The 15,479-nt window shown below is 41.3% G+C and overlaps 1 protein-coding gene across 1 annotated transcript in view; it reads right to left on the bottom strand.

Moving 5' to 3' along the window:
• Positions 1-1,601: 1,601 nt before the first annotated feature.
• LOC126482181 (hemicentin-2-like) overlaps positions 1,602-15,479 on the bottom strand; it is an 865,734-nt gene continuing 851,856 nt past the window's right edge. Inside the window, exon 16 of the mRNA XM_050106159.1 lies at positions 1,602-5,109. Within this exon, the coding sequence (XP_049962116.1) occupies positions 4,717-5,109 (393 nt within the window). The 3' untranslated portion in view covers positions 1,602-4,716. The remainder of the gene's footprint in view (positions 5,110-15,479) is intronic.

The raw sequence follows: 15,479 nt of genomic DNA, 5'->3' as shown, positions 1-15,479 counted from the left end.
CATACAGTATGCAATACACGACTTTAACAGATAGGCTCTACCTGGTAGTTCGTGTATTTCTGTAAATGTCAAACTTGTTGGAATTCATTCCCCATCCTTCTCGTGTGCTAGCGTGAAGGGAAGCAGATTGTTGATAGACAGATACCCTAAGAACAATAGGCGAACTGTACCCAACGAAAACAAACACAACAGTTTAGAATTGTGCCAAGCTCTGTAGAGACAAACAACAAACAATAATTTGCACCATCGTTTCTTTTCGATCTGTTCTGCAATAGATGAATCGACCAGCACGGCAGAGTATTCGTCGGAGGACAATTACACCTAGCCACTGCATATATTCCGAAGCAGTAATGCGCAATTTCAGTCGTCTTTTAATAAAGTAATTCCACCAGATATTGATTATTTAGTTTTCTTAGTCGGCAATAGTAACAAGTGTCCCCACAACTTTTAATAATTCTTATGAACTTCGTCGTTCTCTTTTTACCCTATGTTCTTACCTGGCTTTATTTTGAAATATTTTAAGCCAATTTTAGTCATTTACCACATGTTTTGTTTGCTGACTAATGCCTGTATGCAGCTCTTAGACAGTGGGAAAGTACACATAAAGGTCCCGCTTACTGCATCAACACAAATATATTAGATGTATGATTACATCATTTCTATCCATACCATACAACCTCGCGCCGGCCGCGGTGGTCTAGCGGTTCTTGGCGCTCAGTCCGGAACCGCGCGACTGCTACGGTCGCAGGATCGAATCCTGCCTCGGGCATGGATGTGTGTGATGTCCTTAGGTTAGTTAGGTTTAAATAGTTCTAAGTTCTAGGGGACTGATGACCACAGATGTTAAGTCCCATAGTGCTCAGAGCCATTTGAACCAACCTCGCGTCGATGAGAGTTATTACTCCGACAGGTCTATTTACTAACCAACTTAATTCGCTTTAATTGTTGCTCCTTTTGAAGAAAACTGAATGTGAAGAATACCGAATAGTAAGGACAGGAACGTGAAACGCTTATGTTAATAACGAAAAGTTACTGTTACAGTATTAATAACGAAAATTTACTGTTACAAGAGAGAAAAAATCTATATCAAATAAGATAACTATTATTACACTCACTTAAATTAATGTGGACGTTTTGTCTACTATCACTTTGCTAATTTTTCTGTTTACTTTCGTAATAACATGAAGTCTTGCGTCTCAACGTGTTCTTCAATGGTATGCGGAACTGAATTACTAGTCGTCTGCTCACATCTCTTTCCGTTTTGGAAAATATTTGCAAAGGGTCTGATGGGTGGATACAGAACCAACAAATCTTTATTTTTTCTCCGGTTCACTACAGTTGACGAATCTTTTATATATTACTATGTGCCAAAGTTGGTCTCCTTTGTTGATCTGTATGCTCATTTGTGATAATGATTCGTCACACATAAGCAGACAACGATTATCAGTACAATAATATCTTATTTCTTTACATCAGTTTTATTGACAAAAATACAACTTTCAAACGTTTATAAAACACTTTACATTTATTTACATCATATATTATTTTAACCATATCAATAAAAGATGAAAATATTTACAAAACGTACAATTTGAGTGAGTCATTCTTCTTTATATATGATCTTTACTTCAGGTAGTTTCACAACATAAAAACTGATACTTCTCTTTCAGTTTACACATATTACGTCTCTATAGTAATACAGTGAACATTAATTGTTTTTGCTCGTTGAATAATGGCATAACCAGTTTAGAAAACTGTTTGACGGTGAAAATAGATCACGGACGAATAGAAATAAAGACATTAAGAGGAAATGAATTATTAGTTCAAAACGAATAATTTACTTTTAAAGGAAGAACGTAGATTTCGCAAACAACAACTGATACTTCGTCCCAAGAGAATTCTCCAAATCTTCTGTCACCGATTTTCTTCCATACTGGTTTGCACAACTTTTTCTAGCACAAAGACATAGATTGCTGAATGTTAACATAGATTTATAAACACGAACAGCTGTGCCTTCATTCACACAGAATTAAACAATATCACATACATTTGTCTCACGAACCACAGTTAACAATGTTCATGATCCTTACACTTTGCAATTTTTCAAACATATGTTCCGTCCGTTAAATAGGCCTTGCAGTGAATATTACCGTATTGACTGCTCACATTTCCACAAAATATTAAAATTATTCTAATAAAAGAAATATTTTGAGGCATTTTAAAAGAGCGAAGTAAGCTCTCTTCTTGTTCTTACAGAGTGTTGGCTCAGGTAAGATGTCAGGGAGCTCGAATATTCAGAAAAGATATTTTTAAAGAAAAGGATTTTCTGTTGTTGTTGCAGGATATGATTTGCTGGGAATTACTTGGCCATGATAGTGTCTTAATATTTTTGTTGATTCATTATGAAATAGCTTCGGCTTTTTTATGTTTTCCAGTCTCCAGGAAAAAAATACACTAAACGGGACAACAAAATTTGATAGGCAATCATAAATCCAACGTTGATTAACAATTTAGAATTTTGATATTAGTTTCATCTCTTGGGGAGAAACTTTGAACTATGTTACGTAAGTATCAACAGCGACTGCGCCGCATCTGGAAGTCTTTAGAAACTGTCTTGAAGCATGTAATGGGAACAAACGAGAGCAGAACGTTCATAACTTGGATTTTCGAGTGTTTCAGTATTGTTTATATCTTTAACAGTAGGCTAACTGCAAACTCCAGGTTTTTAGTCAGTGACTTCTAGCTTTATTGAAATTTATATTTATTTCGAGTATTATCATCTGAAGTAAGGAACTGAAATTTGACATCACATTAAGCGAGAATTGAGAATTTTTGTGTAGCGTATATATTTGTTACACCATATCCCCACACCACTTTGTGTTCCTTGCCTGAGAACCGGGGGCTTGTATTGCGCTGTATCATCCCGCCAAACATCTATTCAAGTACACTACATACTTTTCCATACAAAATCTATCACTGTAGCCTACACTACAGTCAAATATAGTTTCCAGTCCATCCTGTTCCTTCCTAACGTCAAACCCACCAATTCCTGAGGATTACATCTCATCATCATTTTCTCGTAACGCAAAAATTGCTCGCTTTCTTCATATTAAATCCTCTACAGCACTAGTTGTGCATCAGAACCCCATACCAACAAAAATTACTAGTGGCATTCTCACTGAAGAGCCTTTATAACTCACGTGTCAGTATCTCTTGAAGTATTTTGTTATCAGTTTCCTATCTCCATCGAACCTATATTTTACAACCTTTTGAAGCAGACCAAGTTTGACTTTGACTGTATGCTTTAACAATTTTAATTGCAGTTTATACATTACGGTTATTTTCAAGTGGAAAATTTGATACTACACAGGGGGCAAACGTTTAAACATTCTCTGCCATACGTAAACGTTTCACGCCATTGTCACCACAATGCGATCACTGTAATCAGCTCCATCCACATATGTAGCAGCACTCTAGCGTATTCCCGTGTAGCCATTAAAATTATTGCTGCAAGTGACAGAGTTTGAGCAGGCAGTTGATATCCAGCAAACCGACGTAGGACTACTTCTTAGTGCACGTTAATACTGTAATAGCAACCGACACCTGCTGTCCACGCCAACACTGCCCGTAGCAGTTTGTAGTATTGATGATTACAGAGCAATACACCGGCTTACTGAGGCGTCTGTAGATGTAGTTGGAATGCTGGCTGATTCCAGTTTTTAAGCTTTGCTGCTCATGGGATGAAATGTTTAAGTTTGGCACAGGATGTACGAAGCTTTGGGCACAAAATTTCCGGTTGTGGTGAATGAAGTAAATCTGGCAGTCAAGGCAGAACAGGAAACGGTCCCTCAAATCTACATATCTGTGAAACACGCTCAAGAAATAAATTTCAGATGACTGTCTGGTGAGCTGATTCCTATCCATAACCAACTACCCACAAAGAGAAGAAACTGCAACGAAGGAAAAAAAGCATATGACTCCAACAAGTAATTTCCTGGAAACTGGCATGTATGTGTAGAGGTATAAGTTGCAACTTCGTGTTACTGATTACTGATTAGTTACAGACTAAACGGGAATTAAGTTTATCAGTAATGAGCAAAACGATCTCATAGGGGACGTGAAGTTTTTATGGGTTAATTATTGGTACGTGAACTTTAGCCAATGCCGCTGCAAACATATCTACTCGTTTTGTGATATTACGGTGGAAGAACGTCCTGTCATCATCTGAGCGATGCAGTGTGAGAGTATTGGTACTGGCTCAGAAGGTGACTAGTAGTTCCACTGCCCAAATATCAGAAAAGGAGAAAAATTAATTACGACCGCATTCACGGAATTTCTGTGGTCATTTAGTTAACGTTAATAAACTGAGAAGGTACACTTACTGGCTTTGATTTCACGTCATAAAACCTCGCGGTGGGAAGACCTCCACTATTAACCGGAGTGCTAGATATTCACGTCGGCCGAAATGCAAACAACCTAGGAAGACATGTATAAGGAAAATAAGCATGCATCAGAACAAGATACTTTTCTCCAGACACGTGTTACAACAGACGGTAATATAGGCCAGCCTCAGACAGATCGCCCAACGGTCCCCAACACCACGACGTCGAGCACCTGTTGGCCAAAGGTTTCCAGTGCAAGAAGCTGCTTCTTCGGGGCTCCCCCACACCGACGTACACCGTGCACCGCGAGTGCCAAGCGAGCAGGTCGCAGCCGTCATACGCAGCTCTCGGGGCCGGGGATGGAGTCCGAGATGAGGTGGTCCTTGCGCAGCGTGCCGTTGGACGCGCGGTTAATGGTCGTCGGGACGAACGGCGGCGTCGTGGTCGCCGTCGTCGCTACGGGAGACGTGGAGGGGGCCGTGGACGCCGGCGACAGCGCCCCGGTCGGCAGCGTCGCGACGCCGCCCCCGGCGGACGACGACGACGGAGACGACGAAGATGCGGTGGCGGCGGCGGCAGCGGCAGCGGCGGCTGGAGGCCCGGGAGGCGGTCGGATGCGTGCCGGCAGCGGGGGCGGCGTCCGCGCCGGGCTCGGCGGGTACACGGGGGGCGGCTGCTGGTACGCTGGTGGCGAGTGCTGGAGGCGGCTGGCTGCGGGGCGCTCAGTCTGTGGAAGAATCTCTTATCAGACACATTCCTAAGGCAGTAGAAACTAATAGTAGAAACAAATCAGAACATTTTCTTCCAAGCTACTAGAGCAGTGGTTCCCAACCTGGGGTAATTACCCCCTGAGGAGCAAAATGAAATTATCTAAGGAGTAAAAACAAAAGAATTCGATTGTGTCACGTTTACGAAACCATATTGTTCTTCCAAAGATCATTATTATTATCACTATTTTGTAAGACATTAATACTGGTTACTAAGTTACCAGTCCTTTTTTTTTTTTTTTCAAAGACGAACATTAACCCACTACCCTTTTTGTTTGATATTGATGATTAGGAAGCTACTGGATGAACGTCTTCTATTCACATAGTCCACTACTTAAGCAGAAGCTTTTTATTGTGTGCCATTAGTATAATATCACATATGCTTTAATATGTCATCAAAATCCCTCCTCTGCTCTGTAGGCGGTTCCCACAATGGACCACAGATTTGTATTGTACTGTATGTATGTTAACCGGGGAACTAGAAACGACGGAGTGGCTCCGTCCCCGCCGCAGCCGCAGTGGTCCACAGCCCCACGACGACCGCCGCAGTCCACCCCTCCGTCGCCCCACACCGAACCAAGGGTTTTGTGCCGTTCGGCCCCCGGTGGACCCCTTAGGGAACGTCTCACACAAGACGAGTGTTACCCCTATGTTTGCATGGTAGAGTGATGGTGGTGTTCGCGTACGTGGAGAACTTGTTTGGGCAGCAATCACCGACATAGTGGAACTGAGGCGGAATAAGGGGAACCAGCCCGCATTCGCCAAGGCAGACGGAAAACCGACTAAAAAACATCCACAGGCTGGCCGCTTCACCGGACCTCGACACAAATCCTATGGGCGGATTCGTGCCGGGGACCAGACGCTCCATCCCGCTCGGAAAGCCGAGCATTAGACCGTACGGCCAACCGGGCGGGTGGACCGCAGATTGCTTCATTATTCTTTTAGCAACAGATAATTCATCTAGCCGACGGCACGACGGAACAGTAGCTGCTTAATATTTACTAAACTGCTGCAGGGTCTTAAAGTGTTATTATTATTAGGAGTAGGTGTCAGACATAAAGCTTTGGCAGCCAAGGTCTTCCAATTTCTACCAGTTCTGAAGTAGGTAATCCAGAATGAAGTAATTTACAAACAGTAAGTTTAACACACGTACTTTAATTGGTCTACTTTTAATTGAGGGTTTAGAGTAAAGCAAGGGTCGCTATGGAGAGAAGTGGTGCAGAGGAAGTATATTTTGTAACAAGTGTCTAACTTCAATGTGGACAGTTAGCTTTCTTTTCTGAAGAGGAGTTATAGATAGCACTCGCGGTGCACTGCTAAGTGTTTCATCATTCTATAAATGATGGTAGAAATAAGCACAATCATTAGTTCATTATATAATAAAACATTTATGGAAACTATCTTTCGTCATTTTAGAAAAAAGTGTGTTCAAATAGATTTTTTTCATTGTATAAATCAGTAAGACACTGATGTTAATGACGTTAGTCGTAGGAGGGCATTAGGTAATATCTGATTGCACTCAGGGGCAAGGGCCTCAAAATGGTTGGGAAACACTGTACTAGAGCATACAGAGGTTCTGAAATCATAACAGATCACATTTTTTGCTTAGTTCAGAAATTAGGAGATGAGAGAAAACGAAACCAAATGTAACAATAAAGACGTGTATAAAATATACCTTGTACAAGCACAGTGATAGGAACATATGTAAGCCGGCCGTTGTGGCCGAACGGTTCTAGGTGCTTCAGTCTGGAGCCGCTCGACCGCTACAGTCGCAGGTTCGAATCCTGCCTCAGGCATGGATGTGTGTCGTGTACTTAGGTTAGTTAGGTTTAAGTAGTTCTAAATTCTAGGGGACTGATGACCTCAGATGTTAAGTCCCATAGTGCTCAGAGCCATTTGAACCATTTGAAGGAACATATGTATCAAATAAAATTACAAGGCTAGAACAGAAGCTGATACAAACGAAGAATGGGAAAGTACACTGAGGCGATAAAAGTCGTGATATACCTATTAATTTCGTGTCGGATCTGTGGTGTCACCGCAAGGCATCAGACTTGCTAGGTTGTGGGCTTCAAATCGGCTGCGGTTCGTCAGTACACATCGGACCCGCGAGTCGCCACTGTCGACGCTAGCAGACTGTGTGCCGCCACTCGGCTGGTCTTACGACACAAGCTAGCGCACAGGCTAGTTCTACAGCCGACTTTAATAGGAATGGTTCACTTGTTGTAGCTTAGCTTCAGAGATCTCGTAGCCTTCAGCTAAGTCAATAGCTACGACCCAGCAAGGCGCTACATACAGTTTATGCATTGACAATTGACCTATATGTGTGAAGCAATCGCAATTGTAAAGAAGTATTCGCACTTCATTCTAATACTGCTCTTGTAAATATTATTGTGCAAAGTCTAGATCGACGTTCACCGCTGGTGCTGAATCAAGGCTAAATATTTAACTGTATTTCTGTCTACTAACTTTCTAATCACCTAAGATGTTCTAGATACATCCCGTCAAGTACATTGATCCTTACGTCAGGCTACGTGATCAAAGAGTGCAATTAATGGCCACTCTTCGTGATCAGACAAAGAGTCAAATTGCGTAACTCAGCCGGGTCTCCCTTTTTTCATGAGGCCAATAGTTCCACCTCACACATAACAGGATCTCCTTTTGCCTGGCGTAGTGTAGCAGTTCCATGGCATTGACTCAACAAGTGTTGCAAGTAGCCTACAGAAATACTGATCCTTGGTGCCTCTGTAGCCGTTCATAATTGCGAAAGCATTGCCGGTGCTAGATTTTCTGCACGAAATGACATCTCAATCATACCCCCTAAACGTTCCATGGGATTCATGTCGGGCGTTCGGTCGTCACATCATTCGCTTGGACTGCCCAGAATGTTATTCAAACCAGTCGCCAACAGCTGTGCCCCAGCGATAAGATGCACTGTCACCAATATAATTGCAACCGTTGTTTGCCAAAATTAAGTACATAAATGGCTGCAAATGGTCTCCAAGTAGCCGAACATAACCATTTCCACGGAATGATCCATGTAAACAGAGACTACACCTTTATGGAGACACCAACAGCATAATAAGTGCCTTGTTGACGACTTGGGTCAATGGCTTTGTGAGGTCTGCGCCACGCGCGGACCCTACCATCAGTGTGTTACCAACTCAAATCGGGACTCATCTGACGAAGTCAGCGGTTTCCAGTAGTCTAGGGTCCAACCGATATGGTTACGAGCCCTGGCGAGGCGCTGCAGATGATGTTAACAAATGCACTTGCGTAGGTCCTCTCCTTCTATAGCCCATTAGCACCAAATTTCGCCGCATTCTCCTGACAGATATGTACGTCGTATGATCAACATTTATTTTGTGGTTATTTCACGCAGTGTTCAAATGTGTGTGAATTCCTAAGGACCAAACAGCTGAGGTCATGGTTACCTCGATTTTTAATCGAACCTGCTACGGGAGGGACCGCGCAATCCGTGACATGGCGCCTTAAAGCGCACGGCTTTAGGCGGTGTAGCTGTTCTGTCAGCACTGGTAACTCTACGCAGATGCTGCTGCTGTCAGCCGTGATGTGAAGGCCATCGGCCACTGTGTTGTCAGTGGTCACACGTAATGCCTGAAATTTGGTATTCTCTGAGCCTATGGATTCCGTAACAGTTTCCTAAATGGAAGGTCCAATGAGTGTAGCTCCAACCATTATTCTGCGTTCAATGTCTGTTAATGTCAGCCGTGCGGCCATAATCATGTCGGAAACCTTCTCATATCAATCAACTGAGTGCAAATGACACCTTCAACGAACTGCCCTTTTGAAGTTTGTGCACGCGAAACTACTGCCATCAGTATTCATGGTGGTCCACTGATCGTGGTTGGACCAAATATCTCACGAAATAAACGTCAAACGAAAAAACTACAAACAAGGAAACTCGTCTAGCTTGAAGGGGGAAACCAGATGGTGCTATGGTTGTCCCGCTACATGGAGCTGCCATAAGTCAAATGGATATCAGCTGCGTTTATTTTACATAGAAACCCCCGTTTTTAATAACATATTCGTGTAGTACGTAAAGAAATATGAGTGTTTTTGTTGGACCACTTTTTTCACTTTGTGATAGATGGCGCTGTAATAGTCACAAACATATGGCTCACAATTTTAGACGAACTGTTGGAAACATGTAGGTGTTCAAATTAAAATACGGAACGTAGGTACGTTTGAACATCTTATTTCGGGTGTTCCAATGTGATACATGTAAGTTTGTGAACTTATCTTTTCTGAGAACGCATGCTGTTACAGCGTGATTACCTCTAAATACCACATTAATGCAATAAATGCTCAAAATGATGTCCGTCAACCTCAATGCATTTGGGAGTACGTGTAGCGACATTCCTCTCAACAGCGAGTAGTTCGCCTTCCGTAATGTTCGCACATGCATTGACAAGGCGCTGACGCATGTTGTCAGGAGTTGTCGGTGGATCACGATAGCAAATATCCTTCAACTTTCTCCACAGAAACAAATCCGGTGACGTCAAATTCTGTGAACGTGCGGGCCATGGTAGGGTGCTTCGATAACCAATCCATCTGTCATGAAATATGCTATTCAGTACCGCTCCAACCGCACGCGAGCTTTGTGCCGGACATCCATCGTGTTGGAAGATCATCGCCATTCTGTCATGCAGTGAATCATCTTGTAGTAACATCGGTAGAACAATATGTAGAAAATCAGCATACATTGCACCATTTAAAGTGTCATCGATAAAATGGGGGCCAATTGTCCTTCCTCCCATAAGGCCGCACCATACATTAACCCGCCAAGGTCGCTGATGTTCCACTTGTTGCAGCCATCGCGGATCTTCCGTTGCACAGTAGTGCATATTATGCCGGTTTATTTTACCGCTGTTGGTGAATGACTCTTCGTCGCTAAATATATCGCGTGGAAAAAATCTGTCATCGTCCCGTAATTTCTGTTCTGCCCAGTGCCAGAACTGGACGCGACGTTCAAAGTCGTCGCCATGCAATTCCTGGTGCATAGAAATATGATACGGTTGCAATCGATGTTGATGTAACATTCTCAACACCGACGTTTTTGAGAGTAACGATTGTCGCGTAATTTGTCTGCTAATGATGTGCGGATTAGCCGCGACAGCAGCTAAAACACCTACTTGGGCATCATCATTTGTTGCAGGTCGTGGTCGGCGTTTCACAAGTGGCTGAACACTTCCTGTTTCCTTAAATAACGTAACTATCTGGCGAACGGTCCGGACACTTAGATGATGTCGTCCAGGATACCGAGCAGTATACATAGCACACTCCCGTTGGGCATTTTGATCACAATAGCCATACATCAACACGATATCAACGTTTTCGGCAATTGGTAAACGGTCCATTTTAACACGGGTAACGTATCACGAAGGAAATACCATCCTCACTGGCGGAATGTTACGTGATGCTATGTACTTATACGTCTGTGACTATTACAGCGCCGTCTATCACAAAGGGGAAAAAGTGGTCCAACCAAAACATTCATATTTCTTTACGTACTACACGAATATGTAATAAGAATGGGGGTTCCTATTTAAGAAAAAGGAAAATGGTATGCGTTTGACCTATGGCAGCGCCATCTAGCTGGCCAACCATAGTGCCATCTGGTTTCCCCCTTCAAGCTAGACGAGTTTCATTCTTTGTAGTTTTCTCGTTTGATACCTATTTCGTGAGATATTTGGCCCGGTCACTATCAATGGACCACCCTGTATATGCATATCGCTGTCCAATGACTTTTGTTACCTCATTGTACTATAACATGTGAGAAGAATGCGGTAAGTGAAAAAAGATTAAAATTCGAAAAAGATAATGTCATAAGGACATGGAATAAAGAAAATGAGGAAGTAATAAAAGAAAAAGAAAACTTATTTTCTAATAAATGCACCAGAAAATATGAAGAATGTAAAATGTAGAAGAATCACAGAAAAGCTTGTACTAGAACAGTTCATCAACAAGCCTGGGAAATTCATATAAGCAATATCTGAGATAATATTCACGGCCGACAATTAATAGCTGAAAAGTATTAAAACGCCTTTACCCAAGGGAAAAGTCGCATTAGCATTAATTATAATTGTTGATAAAGCACGGGAAACTACTCAGAATATTATAGTGTAGTGAGATCAAAAATGTAGAAGATAACATTGATAGAGAATTAAACAGAGTGAACTCAGTAACACTATCAAAGTTAATACAGGTAATAAAAGAATGAAGAACCGGAAAAGTTTGTGGTCTACACCCAAAGAGTCTATTGTGAAAATATGGAGAAGTGATTTAAACTGCCATTCTTGCAAATTAAAAAATGAATTTTGGAGGTAGTGCGACATACCATCTGCATGACGTACAACTGCAATAATATCTCTCTTAATTGAAAACGATACAGAGTGATTAGCCTTCTCAATTCCAACTACAATGAATGCAATATTATAATTAATAATCGACCTAGAGTAACAACTAATCTAATGTTGGAGAAAGAACGATTCAGGAGAGCCTCTTTATACACACGTACATATTCAGTCTAAAAAAAAGAACGCGAAGCATCGATAGTTCGATTTGGGATTTCATATTTCATGTATCACTTCATAAGGTAGCGTAGCCAGTTGTCTGGTTTCTAATTGCTTCGGTAGGAGATAAATTATTTCGAACTGTCTCCGTAGTGATCAAAGAAGCCTCAAAGGTGACTGGTCAACGAACGTCATTTGAAGATTCCAGCTGAGTGCAAAATAGGATTTCGAGAGTTTTGCCTGACGTCATTTGTATGACTGTGACACCTCAAGCGAGCTGAAGAATTGTTAGAACCAGTCGCATGTTTTTAACAGCAATGGGGCTATTTTAGAGGAAGTGTCGGATGTTGGCAAAAGGATCTAGTCACAGGAGTCCTAATTACACGCGTTATGTGAGTAATACAAGAAAGATGAGGCACTTCGCAATGGCTACATAGCTTTATGACTGAAAAAAGAAAAAGAAAGTTCCATATATTTTGGCGGTATATAACGAAAGAAATTTAACCTATTACGGAATTTAATTTTGTCTGGTAACGCCACTGCCATTACCACGAACACTTGTGCTCCTGAACAGCCGTGTCTTGGCAGGCGGTCGTGTCGAGATATTTTGAAGGATCATGTTAAATGTAAGAGGCTGGTTAAGGCGACGGCTCACGCTACCAACCAGGCAGTTGATGAAAGTAAGGTTATATAAAAGGTCGCAAGGAAACAGTTGAGTCACGAACCGTCAGACGTATGGAAACAGCCGTTTGTACCGGTACAACGAAACACGTGAATCGGAGCGATGTTATATTAACGTTTTATTGCTTGTGTCGTAGCAGATCGATACAGCATCTTATCACTTATTTAGTGGCAGCAAACAATGTGAGATTTCTTCCAGTGCAGTATCAAAGTGAGGAGAGTTTTCCCCAAGAATTTTGTTTCTACTGTTGTCGTAAGAATGATATTTAAATTCCAAATTTGCGCATATATAAAATTTCCTTTTCGACGGTATATATTTCAAAATCAAGATCGAAAAATACATTCTGAATTTTAATGACGTATCAGTGTTTTAGACTTCTAATTACATCATTTATCCACTAATTATCCATCAAGGATGTGCGTTGGCGAAAGATAATTCAAGACAGTTTTATTTACTTTTTATCCGTAATCTAAATGATGTGGAGATCTTTCTAATAAACAGAAACACACATTCCACAGTTGCTGAATTTTCGTTAATTCTGCTAGGTATCTAGCTCAATAGTATATATGGAAATTTTAGTCACGTAGGAATGGACAGAAAATTAATTTTAATCGCTCCGCTATGTCAGTCTATGAGCTCGAACGTAATAATGGAAGATTTTTGTGCCCAGACACTTGCCCCAGCGGACTTCTAATCAGTGACTTCAGTCTGACTCTGTTATTTTACAACACATCGAAATTACATTTGGATAATTCTTGTTTGTCTACAATCCTACTTTTCGTCAATCACTAGTTGCAGCTACAGAGATGAAGTCTGTAGACGTCATAGACGCTGCCCTTGTCCCGCGCCTGCCGCAGTCATTGCCAGAGCTACATCAGGGAATCGCAGATGCGATTGATTCAGTAACTACCAGTAGCTGCCGATATATCGTTCAAGAATTGTGAGGACCATTAATATCATCTCGACGTGACTCCATGAGCACGTATAGAGCGCCTGGGAAGAAAAAAAAACTTTCAGAGGTACTCTTTTAAAGGAAATGCTATGAAGCGAGTAAGTTGTACCATTTCTTTCGTCTGATTTTTTTTTTTAAAGAAATGTATGGTTCATTTGTGCTCAGCCGAAATGTTCATGATGGGAAAAACAGACAAAGTAGAGGTCGTAGTGAATAATCATATTGCGTTGTTTTTATCTTTCCTGAATTCGAAGACGCTAGCTTTGAACGTTTGTATTGCTTTGCTGATGCCCGATTTCTCTTCTCTTGTCGTCTTCGGCAAGAAAGAAAAATAGGAAACCACTTCCTCTAGTTCAGCTGACTAAAGCATGTATACACGCAAACAGATAGAACTAGGCACTAATGAAATTTGTTCTCAGGGTATGAAGAACTCTGAATATCTTAGAAGTTGTTGTATCTAATATATCAGTGGTTTCCAGGTCGCTAATCCTGCTTTTGTCTTAGAATTTACTTCAGTGACGGTAGCTCAGGAGTCCACTTCCGAGCAGGATAAACAAGCCAGTTAAAATGAACAAACAGAGGGGAAGCAATAAGTGGGGTTACGGATGTTATACTTCACGGTAGTCGTTCCTTCGTGAATGATACGAAAGGAAAGAAACGTTTGGGGGTAAGTGACATATCGTACGACTCTACTAGCAATATGTCTTCCAGACTGAAGAAGTAGTTGTGGATACAGATGCGAATGTAGACTTAAATGTAGATATGAAAATAGGGACCAATTTAAAAAACTACACAATTGAAAACAGTATTACATTTTCAAATAATGTTTAGATTATCCAATTCAACAATGTATTTCTTATTAGAAGCAGTCGTATGAAAGCGAGACAGTTATAAAAGAAATGAGTAAACTTCTTACTATTTTAAAAGTAATCACCATAACTGTTAAAACATTTATTCTACTATGAGACAAGACAGTCATTGTTGTTGTTGTGGTCTTCAGTCCTGAGACTGGTTTGATGCAGCTCTCCATGCTACTCTATCCTGTGGAAGCTTCTTCATCTCCCAGTACCTACTGCAACTTACATCCTTTTGAATCTGCTTTGTGTATTCATCTCTTGGTCTCCCTCAACGATTTTTACCTTCCACGGTGCCCTCCAATACTAAATTGGTGATCCCTTGATGCCTCAGAACATGTCCCAATCCTATTCAATACCTCCTCATTAGTTATGTGATCTACCCATCTAATCTTCAGGATTCTTCTGTAGCACCACATTTCGAAAGCTTCAATTCTCTTCTTGTCCAAGCTATTTATCGTCCACGTTTCACTTCTGTACAAGGCCACACTTCATAAAAATACTTTCAGAAATGACTCCCTGACACTTAAATCTATATTCGATGTTAACAAATGTCTCTTCCTCAGAAACGCATTCCTTGCCATTGCCATTCTAAATTTTATATCCTCTCTACTTCGACCATCATCAGTTAGTTGCTCCCCAAATAGCAAAACTCCTTTACTACTTTAAGTGTCTCATTTCCTAATCTAATACCCTCAGCATCACCCTACTTAATTCGACTACATTCCATTATCCTCGTTTTGCTTCTGTTGATGTTCATCTTATATCGTCCTTTCAAAACCATTTCGTTCAACTGATCTTCCAAGTCCTTTGCTGTCTCTGACAGAATTACAATGTCATCGGCAAACCTCATAGTTTTTATTATTTCTCCATGGATTTTAATATCAACTCCGAATTTTTCTTTTGTTTCCTTCATTTCTTGCTCAATATAAATATTGAATAACATCTGGGAGAGGCTACAACCCTGTCTCACTCCCTTCCCAACCACTGCTTCCCTTTCATGTCCCTCGACTCTTATAACTGCCATCTGGTTTCTGTAGAAATTGTAAATAGCTTTGCACTCACTGTATTTTACCCCTGCCACCTTCAGAATTTTAAAGAGCGTATTCCAGTCAAAGTTGTCAAACACTTGCTCTATGTCTACAAATGCTAGAAACGTAGGTTTGCCTTTCCGTAATCTAGCTTCTAAGATAAGTCAGAGGGTCAGTGTTGCTTCACGTGTTCCAATATTTCTACGTAATCCAAACTGATCTTCCCCGAGGTCGGCTTCTACTAGTTTTTCCATTCGTCTGTCAAGAATTCGCGT

The sequence above is a fragment of the Schistocerca serialis genome, chromosome 5, assembly GCF_023864345.2.
Source record: "Schistocerca serialis cubense isolate TAMUIC-IGC-003099 chromosome 5, iqSchSeri2.2, whole genome shotgun sequence".
NCBI classification, from domain to species: Eukaryota; Metazoa; Arthropoda; class Insecta; order Orthoptera; family Acrididae; genus Schistocerca; species Schistocerca serialis.
This window is presented reverse-complemented; position numbering and strand designations above follow the sequence as displayed.